This window comes from Lampetra fluviatilis, chromosome 34 (genome assembly GCF_964198595.1).
Source record: "Lampetra fluviatilis chromosome 34, kcLamFluv1.1, whole genome shotgun sequence".
Lineage (NCBI taxonomy): Eukaryota > Metazoa > Chordata > Hyperoartia > Petromyzontiformes > Petromyzontidae > Lampetra > Lampetra fluviatilis.
Window position 1 is genome coordinate 387,729 of NC_136308.1, and position 14,654 is coordinate 402,382.

General features: G+C 57.7%; 1 protein-coding gene across 3 annotated transcripts; it reads left to right on the forward strand.

Moving 5' to 3' along the window:
* Positions 1-278: 278 nt before the first annotated feature.
* On the forward strand, positions 279-8,572 carry KBTBD8 (kelch repeat and BTB domain containing 8). Of its 3 annotated transcripts, XM_078872265.1 has the most exons (5): positions 455-469; positions 2,807-2,844; positions 3,531-3,714; positions 4,556-5,676; positions 5,831-8,572. In XM_078872265.1, exons 2-5 carry the CDS (start codon positions 2,838-2,840, stop codon positions 6,379-6,381), a joined length of 1,863 nt encoding a protein of 620 aa, XP_078728391.1. In that variant the 5' UTR covers positions 455-469; positions 2,807-2,837; the 3' UTR covers positions 6,382-8,572. The 3 variants fall into 3 exon arrangements, with proteins under 3 accessions (XP_078728389.1, XP_078728390.1, XP_078728391.1); XM_078872263.1 differs by lacking the exon at positions 2,807-2,844 and having other exon boundaries at positions 279-469; XM_078872264.1 differs by lacking the exons at positions 455-469; positions 2,807-2,844 and adding an exon at positions 279-436.
* Positions 8,573-14,654: the final 6,082 nt, after the last annotated feature.

Below are 14,654 nucleotides of genomic sequence, written 5' to 3' on the forward strand. Positions count from 1 at the left end.
ATCGTGACCCGGCAATGTGCACGGCGCGAGGCGACAGGGAACCACGCAGAGAGACTTTGTTCCATGTCGCCTCCTACACGGGAACCTCGTGGTGACCTTGTTTGTAAAGTAGCACGCGCGCGCCTGTTACTGTGGAGCGCTGAGACGACTCGAGTTCTCATGTAAAACCCGTCCAACCTGTGAGCGTGGGGGGCGGGGGGGGCGGGGTAAGTGGGGGAGGGGCGGGAGGGCAGTGAGTGAGGGGAGGGGCGCGGGGGGAGGGGGGTTGAGGGGCGGGGCTCGCGCCCATTTGTAGGCGCGGCGCGAGGCGCGGGGGAAAGCCCCCCCTCTCTCTCTCCGCCCTCGTCACGTGAGCAACTCGGACCGGAAGCGGAAGTCAAGATGAAGCCCCGACGCGCTCGAGCTCGCGCTCGCCCCAGGCTGGTTCCGCTTCCGGGTGGGTCGCCGGGTGGCATGGCGGCGCGCAGCGGTGCGTGCGAGCACGTGTGTGTGTGTGTACACGTGTACGTGACACGTGTGTGTGTGTGTACACGTGTACGTGACACGTGTGTGTGTGCGTGTGTACACGTGTACGTGACACGTGTGTGTGTGCGTGTGTACACGTGTACGTGACGTGTGTGTGTGTGTGTACACGTGTACGTGACACGTGTGTGTGTACACGCGTACGTGACACGTGTGTGTGTACACGCGTACGTGACACGTGTGTGTGTACACGCGTACGTGACACGTGTGTGTGTGTACACGCGTACGTGACACGTGTGTGTGTGTGTGTACACGCGTACGTGACACGTGTGTGTGTGTGTGTACACGCGTACGTGACACGTGTGTGTGTGTGTGTACACGCGTACGTGACACGTGTGTGTGTGTGTGTACACGCGTACGTGACACGTGTGTGTGTGTGTACACGCGTACGTGACACGTGTGTGTGTGTGTGTGTACACGCGTACGTGTGTGTGTGTGTGTACACGCGTACGTGTGTGTGTGTACACGCGTACGTGACACGCGTGCGTGTGTGTGTACACGCGTACGTGACACGCGTGCGTGTGTGTGTACACGCGTACGTGACACGCGTGCGTGTGCGTGTACACGCGTACGTGACACGCGTGCGTGTGCGTGTACACGCGTACGTGACACGCGTGCGTGTGCGTGTACACGCGTACGTGACACGCGTGCGTGTGTGTGTGTGTGTACACGCGTACGTGACACGCGTGCGTGTGTGTGTGTGTGTACACGCGTACGTGACACGCGTGCGTGTGTGTGTGTGTGTACACGCGTACGTGACACGCGTGCGTGTGTGTGTGTGTGTACACGCGTACGTGACACGCGTGCGTGTGTGTGTGTGTGTGTACACGCGTACGTGACACGCGTGCGTGTGTGTGTGTGTGTGTACACGCGTACGTGACACGCGTGCGTGTGTGTGTGTGTGTACACGCGTACGTGACACGCGTGCGTGTGTGTGTGTGTGTACACGCGTACGTGACACGCGTGCGTGTGTGTGTACACGCGTACGTGACACGCGTGCGTGTGTGTGTGTACACGCGTACGTGACACGCGTGCGTGTGTGTGTGTGTGTACACGCGTACGTGACACGCGTGCGTGTGTGTGTGTGTGTGTACACGCGTACGTGACACGCGTGCGTGTGTGTGTGTACACGCGTGGGGAGCGGTAGGGTAGCTGTTCAATCGCCCGATGCTGGATGTAATTATCAGGCAAACGTCGTACTTGCATTGTAAATGTTGTGGACTTACTCGCCACTACACCCGTTGGCTGAAGTAACTAATCGGCGCGTTCTGTTTACGTGACAACCCTTCCCGGCTGTGTCGGGTGGCGTAGGGTTACGATAAATTGATACTTGCGCGATCCAACGCAAAACCATGTCTTATGAAGGGTAGCCGTTGGCGCCCTTTGTTACGAGCCCGACATCCCGAGTTCGATTCCCGCTCACTCACGGCCCACACCACTGACGGATCATGGCCTCAACGGAGCACCTGCTGTGATGTATAAACATTGAACACGAAGGAGAGCCATCGGGCGCGGTGCTGGCCACCCAACAACTCCTGTGCACTTGCCCCTACAGTTTGTTAAAGGCTATACGGGGGATCATTGTCTTTGCATGGAGGTGTGTGAGTGCGTCAGGACCAGGCGCTCGAACCAAATGGGCAGAGCTCTGGAGACGGAGCTCTCGCTGGGTGTGCGCGGTTCTAACCGCGTCGCCCCTCGTTGTCCGTTGCGAGTCTCAGTCGCTGCTGCTGCTGCTGCTTTTGTAAAGTACCCGGACCCGTAATCGGATCCGACAGCGAAACTTTCAGCTAAAGTTGCACTTTGATAGCAATTAATTTTAAAGCCATAATTACAATTGTACTTGAACCCTGTTCTGAATTGGAAGGTCCCACGTTTAAATCCTGAGGCACCAACTCTATAATCATATAATGAGTCGAACACTTTTGTTTTTAAGGCAATAGCGGTGGTCCCATGGTCTCGAATTCTCACCTGGTTAAATGAATCTCGGACTTGTCGGGGTAATGAAATGGAGTGACGGAGTTCTATCGCGCCAATCAAAAATACATGTTTGCTTATCGGTCTGCAGATTTTTGGTGAAGTTGTGGCTGTCATGAATCTGTTGATGACTGCAGCCCGTCGTGGCCCATCACGCCCCAATCCCAGCCAGAATCCTGAAGATGCCGGTTTTTGCGATCTGATTTTGGAAGTTTCCATGTCCACTGGGCTAGGCTGTGCAACTATTTTTATAATGCGAAATGCTGTGGAAACCGTTGCTGGTGATGATTGCTGCAGCAATTTCTCTTAGATTTCCAGTGGATCGTGCCTCAACTGTGTGGATGAGAGGTAATTTTATAAGCGATATTCAGAGATCTCTTGGATCTTCACTTTCATAGGGCACTGCACAGATCTAAATAGATACAGTACTTGGTCTCGTGACATGACGGTGATAATTGGGCAAATTAGGAGAATGTAACTTTTAAGAGGGGTCAAACACTTGTGCCATCACAAGCTGTGTGCGAGTGTACACGGGGTTTGTTTTAGAACAATGCTTCACGCACTGCACTACCATCCCAGTCGCCTCGGATTCCCAACATCATTGCCGGACTTTGTTCTCGCGAACGGCACTTAGCGCTAGCGGGGTGTTGCGAGTTCCCGCGTGGGGTGTGATGTTTGGGAAGCGGTGGTGCAGTGGTTGGCAGGCCGCGTTACGAACCCGACAACCAGATTTCGATTCCACTCTGGGCCAACATCGTTGATGAATATCTGAACCGATTCTGGGCCTTCCCATAGGTTGACTGCCTCCAATGAATACCTGGTGCGATATGTAAACATTGCGAAATGAAGGGACGAGTGGCTGAGCATGCTGCTTGCCACGCAACTCCTTATGCACGGTGTCAGCCTTGAGGTGTGCTGTCCAACAGCACTTGCCCCAGCAGTCTGGTGAAGGCTACGCAACGAGGGGATTGTTGTTGTTGGTTGTGGTTGTATGTTGGTGCGTGAGCGAGCGCTGCGTGCCGCTGGCGTTGCAGATCTGCTGGGCTGGGTGCAGCCCGGGGCGTGCTTGCCCGTGGAGCAGCATGCCTGCCAGCTGCTGCAGCAGCTCAAGGCCATGCTGGACGAGAGGCTGCTCACCGACGTGCTGCTCCTCGTCGAGTGTGGCGGCTCCTTCCCCTGCCACCGCAACGTCCTCGCCGCCGTCAGCCCCTACTTCCGGTGAGAAGCGTTGCCGCGCCGGTCGGCTTTTCCCGGTTCTTCCGCGCGGCTCCACGGCCCGGCGGTAGCGCGCTCGCTGCTCCTCCGTCGCAAAGGTTCGCGGTTTGAATCCAGCGGCCGCCCAGCTTATTACCGTGGCGTTAAAGTCTGGTTCTGAAAAGAAAACCGACGGTCGTTTGACAAATCGTGTGCAGGGGTTAGGGCTGAGGCCACTCTCGTGATCTCCCTTCGTCATTGTGCAGCGGCGTTCAGTTTTTACCAAGGGCCACGGCCTGTTTATTCTCTTGGGATCAAAGTCGTCACAAGGCCGTCGTGGTCAATGCACGGGGCCACCTCACCAAAGCCACTACTGCCTTCTCCATGCCTCCTGACCCAGACGATTTGCTCCTAGAATCTACCACCACCTACCTTGGACGCCCACCGCTGGGTGCCACGTAAAACTGTCTCCTGGTAACCTGCGCTCTTGTCTGCGCGAAGTGAGGGGCAGGGTGGTGCTTGTATCAAGTGGGAAGTAAACGAGTGGTTTGCTGGCCTGCCTATAGCAGATTTGTCAAACGCCCCAACGACGACTCCTGGTGACGCTGCCTGGTAAGTAAATGTTTATTTTAATCTCGGTGGTTTTTCTGCAAGGAAGCTGTGCGATGAAACTCGTCACCAAGGCTTTCCCTGCGTCGGTGAAAATTCTACTTTCGCATGGCAGGAACTCCTCCATCCTACGGAGGAGGATGGCTGTTGAGCCATTTAAGAGTTTCCAAATTGTAGTTTTTACTGTAAATATACCGTTCCTACCGTTTATAAATTCAAAGGACCCGTCTGCCTCCTAACCCTAACCACCACTCAGGTCGATGTTCACCAATGGGCTGACGGAGAGCTCTCAGCGCGAGGTCTCCATCCTCGGCGTGGAGGTGGAGGCCATGCAGCTGGTGCTGGACTTTGCGTACACGTCGCGTGCCAACCTCACCGAGTCCAACGTGCAGGGAGCCTTCGCGGCCGCCAACCTCTTCCAGATCCCGGGGCTGCTCTCGCTCACCGCGGCGTTCATGGCGTCGCGTCTCGACGCGCAGAACGTCGTGGGGGTGTTCGCCTTCGCCGACGCGCACCACCACGCCGAGCTGCGCGCCGCCGCCTGCGGCTTCATCCGCCGCTGGTACCCGGCGGTGGCGCGCGAGCGCGAGTTCGGCGGCCTGAGCCGCGCCCAGCTCGAGGAGCTGCTGTTGAGCGACGACCTCAACGTGGAGCGCGAGGAGCAGGTGTACGAGAGCGTGGTGGCGTGGGCCGGGCGCGACCCCGGCCGCCTGTCCGAGCTGCCCGGCGTGTTCGCGCGCTGCCTGCGCCTCTCGCTCATGGACGCCGAGTACGTGCGCGCGCTGCCCGCGGCGCTGTCCCGCGCGCTGTGCCCGGACGGCGCCGCCGCTTCCGCGGACGCCAACGCCGAGGCCCAGGCGAGCCGGCCGCGGCTCGGAATGACCGCCACGGAGATGGTGATCTGCTTCGAGGCGGCGCACAAGCATTCCGCGCGCAAGCGCACGGTGATCTGCCTCGACCCGGTGACGCACGACGTCTACCGCCTGAGCCGGCTGCCGGGCGACCTGCGCGAGGCCGGCCTCCTCGTCACGCCCGACAACGACCTGCTGGTGGCCGGCGGCTACCGGCCGGGCTCCAACGAGGCGGCCGTGGACCACCGCGCCGAGGCGGAGTGCTGGCGCTACGAGCACTCGAGCGACCAGTGGCGCGTCTGCGGCACGCTAGTGCGTGCGCGCATTCGCTGCCAGCTGGCGCACTGCCGGGGGGCCACGTACGCCGTGGGGGGCCACGTGTACGAGGGCGACGGCCGCAACGCACTCAAGTCAGTCGAGCGCTACTCGGAACGCGACGAGGTGTGGACCTCGGTGAGCCCCATGCCGGTCGCCATGGAGTACCACAGCGCGGCCGCGGCACTGGGCAGGATCTACGTGTTGCAGGGTAGGCACGCACAGGCACGCACTCGCCCACGCGCGTCTCGCACGCGGATTGCGCGTGCGAGACGCACACGTATGTTCGCACGCACACGGCGCGCGGGTGGAACGAACCCTTGAGAGCGAGAACGTGAACCGGCCGCCGTGTGTCCCCCGCGCAGGCGACGTGTTCCTGGCCTACCAGGCGGAGCACGACCACTGGGAGTACCTGACGCCCATGACGGTCCCGCGGCTGCAGAGCCACGCGCTCGTGTGCGGCGACTGGCTCTACTGCGTGGGCGGCGCCCTCTCCTCGGCCGCGGCCGCCGCGGCGGCAGCGGCCGCGGCGTCCGGCGGCGGCAGCGACGGCGGCGACGAGGCGGGGGGGCCCTGCGAGGGCAGCCGCCGGCGCACGCTGACGGTGGAACGCTACTCGCTGCGCAACAACGTGTGGGAGCGGCGCTCGGAGCTGCCCCTGGACCCCGGCGCGAGCCCCTACGCGCGGCCCGTGGCGCTGGGCGGGCGCCTCCACATGTTCGTGCGGCAGACGCAGGTGCTGCTGGAGGAGCTGGTGTTCAGCATGTGCCGCCGGTACTCGCTGTTCGCCAACGAGGACGAGACCGACACGTGGCGCGAGGTGTACACGGCGCCCGAAAGACTCTGGGACCTGGGCCGCCACTTTGAGTGCGTCGCCGCCAAGATGTACCCGCAGTGCCTGCACAAGATGCTGTGATGGGGGGGGGGTTCGAGGATGAGGTGAGGGCACGGCGGGAGGTCCCAGAATGCGTAGGAACTTTCCACCAAAAACTGCCGAGTTTTATTTTATTTAAATGTCAACACGCCGTCATTTCGCTGAAGTGCAGCAGTCGAACGTCGCCGATCAATCTCTCCGATTTCCTGGCCACAAGACACCGTCTCCATTGCGAGGCCGAGATTAGTTTTTCCTCCTCACGAAGACCTCCAACTTGGAGTTGGGCCGGACGGTCACGCGCAGCCTGGGTGGGTGTAGCTACCACGCGTGTTTACGTGACAGATCTTGTCTTTACGGAAGGTGCAATCAGGAACCAGCGCTCGTGCTGCCTCCACTGTGTTGCCACCGCTCTCAAGCTCGCGGGTTCAGTTTGACGGAACTGCCAGAACCACTTTCTGCCATTTACGCAGTCCCTGAACGCCCACTTTTTCATGAATACCACTCGGACGTTTTGCGAGCGCAAGTTGAATGCGCCTCTATGAATACTGATGGTCGTAGCGGCGCCGACAAAATTCTGTGTCCCTCGTGCGTGTGTGCTGTGCGCGACAGTGCTGGGCGTACAGCTCGGCACTGCTGCTGCTGTATTTCTCGTCTCTCGAAAGGGGAGGGGGCTCCCCGCCGCCCCCCAGGGCTGGGATTGTTACCGGTGCTGCGTTCTGCACAAATGTGAACCCTTGGAGGCTCGCTTGGGGAAAACGCGTATTTTTGTAAACATGTGATCTGCTGCTCGAAGGCCGCTTAATGACTTGCCCCCCACCTCTAGTCGTTTGCCCCTTACAGGATGGGCTTTGTCGTCCATGCCCCCCTGGTTTTAAACTTCGTTTGTAATGACGCTTTCTCTCCACGGCCATTCTCTGTGAACACCGTCGGGGCTCTTGAGACTCGTCTAAACTGGGCATTCGCTTTTAGTTTTTATTCTCGGGCGGCCACACCCCGCACGCTCCTGGACGTGGCGACGGCGTTCCGGAGACGCTCGCGGGCACTGGCTCGGCGATCGGTGGCACGTGCACCGCGTGCACCACGTGTACCACGACCCACGTGCGACCTCCATATCGCTGGCATCGCAGGATTACTGGGATATCGCCAACTGTTCAAGGACCACACGGATCTCGCTAAATGCTCCACGTCCCGCACCAGCGAAGTTTTCACCTTGTCGGTGTCACCAAGACGTCGCTTCAAGCGCCTTGGCGGCACCACGACATCGCCTTCGCCCGAGGATTTGCTACGTGACGCCTCGACCGCCAAACTCTGGGAACGCGACGCTACTGCTTGATGCCTTCACTGTTCACTGCATAACTTGAAACTACAAGAGGCTGCTGATGTGTTTTATATCGGGCATCCTCTGGGATGTATGTTAATTTGCCCGTGTTGCTGGTGTTGTGGAACGGCGTGTGTGCGCATGAGCGACTTGTGCTTGTTGGTGTGCGGTGGGAGGAGGTGACTGCAGTTAGACCTCGTTCGGTGACCACGGAGCGCAGCTCCCATGTCCTGGTGTTCGGGGATGAAGGCCATCGCAGAAATTGCTCCCCGTGTGTAAAACCGTCAGGTGGAGGGCTTTGATGTCTGCGTTCATTGTGGCCAATTGCGTTGATGCCACCACAACCCACGCCAGCGCTTCCGCCATCTCGCTCGGCTATTGCAGCCCCCCCCCCCCCCCCCCAGCGCCCCACTCCGGTCTCCCAGCGTCTGCCTTTGGCTTCTTCCCTTTGGGCACCCACCGCTGGGCCACCTCTCCGGTACCTGTCGCTCTAACTGGTCTCCTGCCGCGTGCTGCACGAGAATAGAACCACCAACTCGTCCGGCCTCGTTTACAAACCCAAGGGTCGTCTTTTGAAATCTGTGAATGGAAATTTGTAACGGTGCGGTTGTGCCACACTTGCAGGCGTGCATAAAGGATGTGGCAAACATTTTTAACGTTTCCCCTCCACCCAACAAAAGACTTCTTTGTCGCATGCGAGCGCTCGAGGCGGAGGTGTGGATGGTTGGTGGCCGTGTCCGCGTGTCTGCTGCTGCTGCTGCTTCCCTCTCTCTCACCGACTCGGGACTCTGGTTTTCTTGGGAAGAGTCGTCGAGTCGTGCAGAGGGGACACCTCTCCTCATGCAACAAAACAAGTGTGTCTGGGTTTTACAATGTTTGTGTCGCCTTTTATGACTTTGAGAATTGCAAATAAAGTTTCAAAAAAAGTTCTTGTTTCATGAAGCAATTTTCTCGAGACTGTAATCCAGAATTAAACCAAGGCCCTCTCTGCATCTTTGTTTCACTCCCACAGGTAAACAACTTGACCACCAGAGGCTCTCGTGGGAGCACTTTGCCCAATTTTAGCCTCTTGCGGTGTTTCTCAAACTGGTTTGGTCCCGCGGACCACCCAGCCACCCACCCCGTGGTAACGACGCAGTCCACGCCTCTCGAAATACCACTCGGGCTAATTCAATCGTACATACAACTTTTTTTACGCAGCTATAAAGTTGTTTAAGAGCGACATTGAGATCTTGGTTATGATAGTTTAATCGGGGTAGTTTATGTAACAAGTAAAATATTAACGTCCAAAGCTAAAAGGTATGAACATTGTCATTGGTTCTGGATCGGCCCTCAACACCTGGCAGGACCATCGCGGCCCAGCGGTGGTTGGGGCACCGCACCTTGAGAACCACCGCGCTCTGGTGACGCCCAGTTCAATGTCCATCCGACGAGCATTCTGCAGTGCGTGCGAGCGTGCGCGTTGTGCAATGAGCGAGCGGACCAGGTGGTCCACCACTGTGGCCTGCGCTCTTTCGTGGAGGAGGAGGAGCAGCAACGCAACACGAACTCTGCTGAAGCCCTCTCGCTGTGGCCAGCAAACATCGACATTGGCATCGAGCTCCTGCGCACGTTGCCGCTGCCATATTACACACGAATAGGATGGGTGGGTTTGTAACGCTCACCACCCGCTGTGTAGATTGAAGAGGACGGCTGTTCATTATTTACGTTCCACTCGCGTGTTTGAGAGCTGCCAGTGGACGTGGTGGGCGAGCGGACCCAGCGCAGCGGCCTGTGCCCCTCTGCTGCGTCGTGCAGTGGCTTTGACGTCGCAGATCAACTCGGTCCACGTGGCGGTCAGGAGCTGGTGACGCCCATCGCCCTTCAGGGGTCGATACAACGCGAGCGCCGCTTTGTGGCGTTGCAACTTTGACCACCGACAGCAGCAGATCGCAGCTTGGGGTCTACCGAGGGCTCCACGCGAGGAGGATGGGGGTCGGGGGGGGGGCCGCGCCGAGTGGCCGCACGCCTCCAATTGGCCGGCCGTGCGCGTCGCCGCGGCGTTTCGTCGAAGCGGCATCTGCTCGCAATGTCGCAAGTGGCGCAGACAATCGTGGGTACTGTGGCGGGTAAACGGATCCCCCGCGGCTGCAGCACGCGGTCGTACGTTCGGTGGGGTCGCACGGACCGCTTGAACTCTGCACGTGGACGCTGTGCGGGGCTGGGGGCTCGGAGTCGCCCAGCAGCTGTGGCCAGCTCGTGGCTCGTGGGGTCGCCCCGGCGTTCCTGGTGTCGCTGCGGCGCGGCCAGAGCATCGTTCAACTCGCAGTCGGAAGTCGCTAGCTCAAATCACAGTCGGCGGTCCACTTGACGCAGCACATCATCACTCGAGATTTCTTTTTTTAATTACCAATGTATGGGAAGGCAACGTGGTTGTCCCATGCAGTGACCGACCCCATGCCCCGTGAGGTGGAGTTCACAGCGCCGTGCCGCGTGCTTCAAAGCCGGCGAGAGAGGCTGGAGCCCAGGGAGTGATGCTGCTGCTGATGGAGCCGTGCGCTCTGTATTCACTGCTTTAGTTTGACGGCTCATCGGCAGCAGCTGATGTGTATAATGGCGCTCCTATCGTGTTACTCTGTTCTGTGTAGTAACCTCGGTTCATTGGCGAGTGTCTCCCAGGGGAGGTCGCGTCGGGTGAGAGGATCGGCTCATCAGCCACGTGGTCGCAGTCTCACTGCCAACGCCGAGGGCTTGGGCCGCTTCGTCTCCACGGGAATCTCACCCGCAGCGATGTATTTGTTAAAGTTGGCGTGATATTGGTTCCTGTTACGCGTTAAATACGGCGCTGTCATCGACGCTGCTTCACGAGTCCCTTGCTGGGTTTGTTTGAATTTGAGAAGAAGTTGCCCCCTTTTTTCTGGCCACAAAACAGGTGTTGAGATCATCTTGGTTCTTTCGGTAAAGTCACGTAGAATGGAAAAAAGAAAAAAAGAAAATTTTTTATTATTTTATTATTTCAATTCTACGTGACTTTACCGAAAGAACCAAGAAGATGAATCCCTGCAGTCACGAAAGCTTTAAATCGAAATTTAAGGTGTTTAGATGTTTAAACACCAAACTGGAACCGTTTACAAGGAATCACGTCACTGCATTAACCACAATACTTGTGGTCAGAATGCAAACAAAAAACATACTCTGATAATATATTGGTATTGTCTTTGAAACTGATTGGTCCACACCAGAGACAGCTTTCTTTGGAGCCTCGTCTCAAAACGGCGTTAGACCAGAGGACGCCACAAGGCGTTCAGCGTCCTCTCGTCTCAAGCAACATCGTTTGAGGAGAACGCCGGAGAAGTGGGAAATGTGCCACTGGCCGTGACACCGCCGGCCATGAAACATTTCCTGTTTGAAATGTTTGCGTCTTCACAGCTAAGCATGGCGATGTCGAAGGCGAGTAGACCAGCATCTCAAACCAATTCATCTCGTCTCGGGCCTCAGAAGCAACCAACTTGACATTTCACACAACCCAGTATTGCGGCGGACCAGCTCACGAAGCGGTAACGACTCAATGATTTGCCGTCCAAGTCAAAGGTGACGCGCCTCTGTGTTGAACTGCAATGAGGGGGGGGGGGGGGTGTGGGACTCGCCTTTGGTGGAGGCGACGAGGGAGATATCCCACTTCCCAGGGGTCGATCTATCCACGGGGCGAGAATTATTTACTTTGCACAAAGTATTTTTGACCCGTGCACCAATATGTTTTAACTCGACAAAGCGCATTTCTTTTAAATGTGAAAATCCGTGGTTTTTGGGACATTATAGCCCATAGATACTCACTGATAGACACTGATAGTTACCATGGATACTCACTGATAGATACTGAGAGTTACCATGGATACTCACTGATAGATACTGAGAGTTACCATGGATACTCCCTGAAGGTGAATGCAGATGCATTATAACCTCGGCACAATTCATTTTTGAAGTGGTCAGGGAATGAACGTCTCCGTGGTCAGGTGGGGTCACGAGAGGCCCGCACGGGACACGCCGTGACCTCGGCTCGGGGTCACGGGGACATGCCGTGACCCCGTGGGTACAGGCGTGTTCCCAACGAGTCGCACGGGACCGCGACGTCTGGCCCCAGCGAGTTCTGTGGAACGCGCGCGATTCCGTCTCAGCGGACCACGCTGGCGGGCGTCTGGTCAGTACGAGTTTGCAGTCGGAGCAAACAAACAGACCCGACACAGGAGCCATTTATAGCACGAGACTGTCAAGGAACATTGCTGCGTCACGTTCAGTGGAGGCTCCCTTCGGGTTGCTGAGTAAGAGTTGCAAGGGTGGCATCTGACGGGAAGGGAGTACCACTTCGTGGCAATTCCAGAGTTGTCGTCCTTTGGATAGACTGTCTCTCGCCATGGGAACGTGTAATTTCCACCTGCGGCTGAAGGTGTTCTGTGGAGACGCGATGGCGTGGAAGAGGCGGGGGGTCGAGTGGGGGGGGGCTCGGGGTGGGGAGGGGGGGGGTCACGTTTCAGTGCCGCTGCTTGCCCACTGCCGCCAGTCGAGTGCAGGGGGGTGGGGATGGTGCGCGTGACAGGCGACCCACGTGGCCCGCATTCCTCCTCTTGTGTGGGCCGGGGCACAAGATGTGATTTGATTAGGCGCACGTGAGAGCGCGTGCCAGTGACTCTGCACACGCGCGTGCACGCACGACCTCCACGTATTTCTATTCGTGAGTTTTTTTAAAGCACAAAATGTTTGGCTGGCTGGTCGGAGGGAGGGACGGTTCCCTATTATTCTACTCCGCGTATTTATCCAGGAAAGCTTCACCGAGTCTCAGAACCCTCATGAGGCCAACGCCAAGTTTTCGCAGTACGGGGCGATGTTGCTGCTGCTGTGTGTGATCTCAGTGGAGTCACTGGCAGTGCAATTGTTCAGCATTGGGGTTGTGTTTGACCAACACTAAGTGCAGCGTGTGTGAGTTGGGGTCTTGCAATGGAAGAACGCCGGAGGAAGCCCGTGCAGAGCGGCAGGAGAGAGAAGACACAAACTCCACACAGAAGACGCACAGAGCCGAGAATCGAACTCAGAACCTTATTGCTGAGAGGCACGAGCTTTGGCATTGCGCCACGCTGCTCTGAGTGTTTAAAATCACAGTGCCCGGAGTATATCCACACAGCCAGCGGCGTTACGACACCAATGTGCTCGAGAACGCAACACGAAGACGATTCGAGTTCCAATCGCGCTCCTATCTCGATCCGAGATCTGAGCTCTGTGTGCTCGCCCAGCTGCCCGCCCGCCCGCGTTACCCAACGACACGTGCTGAGCGGGTTGAAGGCAGCTTGGGTTATTTGGGGTCACTCTGGGACTGGGAGACATCGGGGCGGTGAGGGAGGGAGGGTGGTTGGGCGCAGAGTGGTGGGGTGATGTGCGTGCGGTTGTGTGGGTGGGGGGACCTCAGTGTCAGTCGCGTACAACGAGCGATGTTTGATGCAACAACGTGAGGTCAGCTCCATCGCCCGCAAAGTTGAATGAGTTCAGTCTCCAACTCCTCATATTCGCTCTTCCTCTCTGTTTCTGGCTTCTCTCTCTCTGTGCTGCAGAGAAGGGCCGTCGCCCGATACGTCGCCAATTTGGTTTCTGTTTAAGGCCGCACGGAGTGCTCTGTTTCGTGGCGCACGCCCCGTCACCGAGCACAGTGGAGGCGGCAGCGAGGGTTGCTGGGTCACCGCGCTGATGTTTTGAAACTCCCGTCCCGTGGCCGTCGAGGAGGTGCTGTGCCCTGGCTCTGCTAGGAGAAGGCGGTGCAGCAACCACGTGGACTCCACGTGTTCCGTCCGCACGTGGTAGAGTGTTTCCCCTGCCACGCGTGGGTTTTATACGGGTGCTCCGGTTTCCTCCCGTGAATAAACACGCACTAATTGAGCGATAACACCTTAACACTCAGAGGACCGCAGAGCTTGGAAAATTGTTGGAGCCGGCTCACCGCGTGGCTGCTGCCTTCTTGTTGTCTGGGTTCCTCCTCCTCGTGCCTCTGAGCCGTTTCCTCTCGACGAGAGCGAGTTGAAATTATTATAATATTATTATAATATTATTGACATAATATTATATTAATATATTTGTTGACGAACGTGTTGAGTTTGAATCTTGACTTAAAGCTTTCGTGACTGCAGGGATACATATTCTATGGGTCTTTTGGTAAAGCCACGTAGATAGAAAGACCCATAGAATATGCGTTGAGATTGGTTTTATTTGCTTAAAGTTACAGCGCTGTTTGAGTTTCAATCCGCCGGTGGCCCTGTGCTCAGAGCTCTCGACTGGCAACGTCAGAGATCCGAGTTCGAATCTCACCCTGGGTTCGACAGAGCCCATCATTTTCTCGAGGGTTCCAAACCGAGCACCGCTGCGTGGCGAGAGTCAAATTGAAGAAGTGGCCGCAGTTCCCATGGCCCCCTGTGGACACGCGTAACGAGACGCGGTGCCTCCTCCTCATCTTCCTACTCCTCCTCCTATACTGGCTGTGGTGCCGCAGCTGATTTGGTGGTGGTCTGTACTCCCACCACTGCGGGCGGTCACGCTGCCCCATCGCCGTGGGAGCCTCTCTGTGGGGGCAGGGCCGTGGGTCCGCGCCGCCCTGGGCGGCCTGAGCGGCGAGACGGGGCTCGGGGTTGAGTCACGAGTCGGGAGATGCGAGATAGGACGAGGCGGGGTGGGGGCGGGGGTGTCGTGGGGTCAAGGCGAGAGCGCGCGGCCTCCTGACCCCGTTAGTTGCCTATGCAGCGGGGAGCCCAGCCTCCAGCTCCTCTCAGATGGCGGGGGGGGGGGGGTGGGAGATTCTGTGTGGGGGGCCACGGTGACGGAGCTGGAGTGTGAGTCGTGGGGTCGCACCGGACTTGGTTTTGGCCTTGGAATGGAGGCAGTGGAGGTGACATCATCCTCCCTTTATCTGAAACGTCTGGCGAACACAATGGCCTGTCCCAGGAGAACATTTGACCCAGTTGCTTTCCAGGACGTCCTCGGG

Excerpts from the sequence above, each read along its gene's own strand:
- KBTBD8 (XM_078872263.1), top strand. The coding sequence starts at position 382 with ATGAAGCCCCGACGCGCTCGAGCTCGCGCTCGCCCCAGGCTGGTTCCG. Across the intron at positions 3,715-4,555 it reads GCCGTCAGCCCCTACTTCCG|GTCGATGTTCACCAATGGGC; the intron begins GTGAGAAGCGTT and ends ACCACCACTCAG. Across the intron at positions 5,677-5,830 it reads CAGGATCTACGTGTTGCAGG|GCGACGTGTTCCTGGCCTAC; the intron begins GTAGGCACGCAC and ends TCCCCCGCGCAG.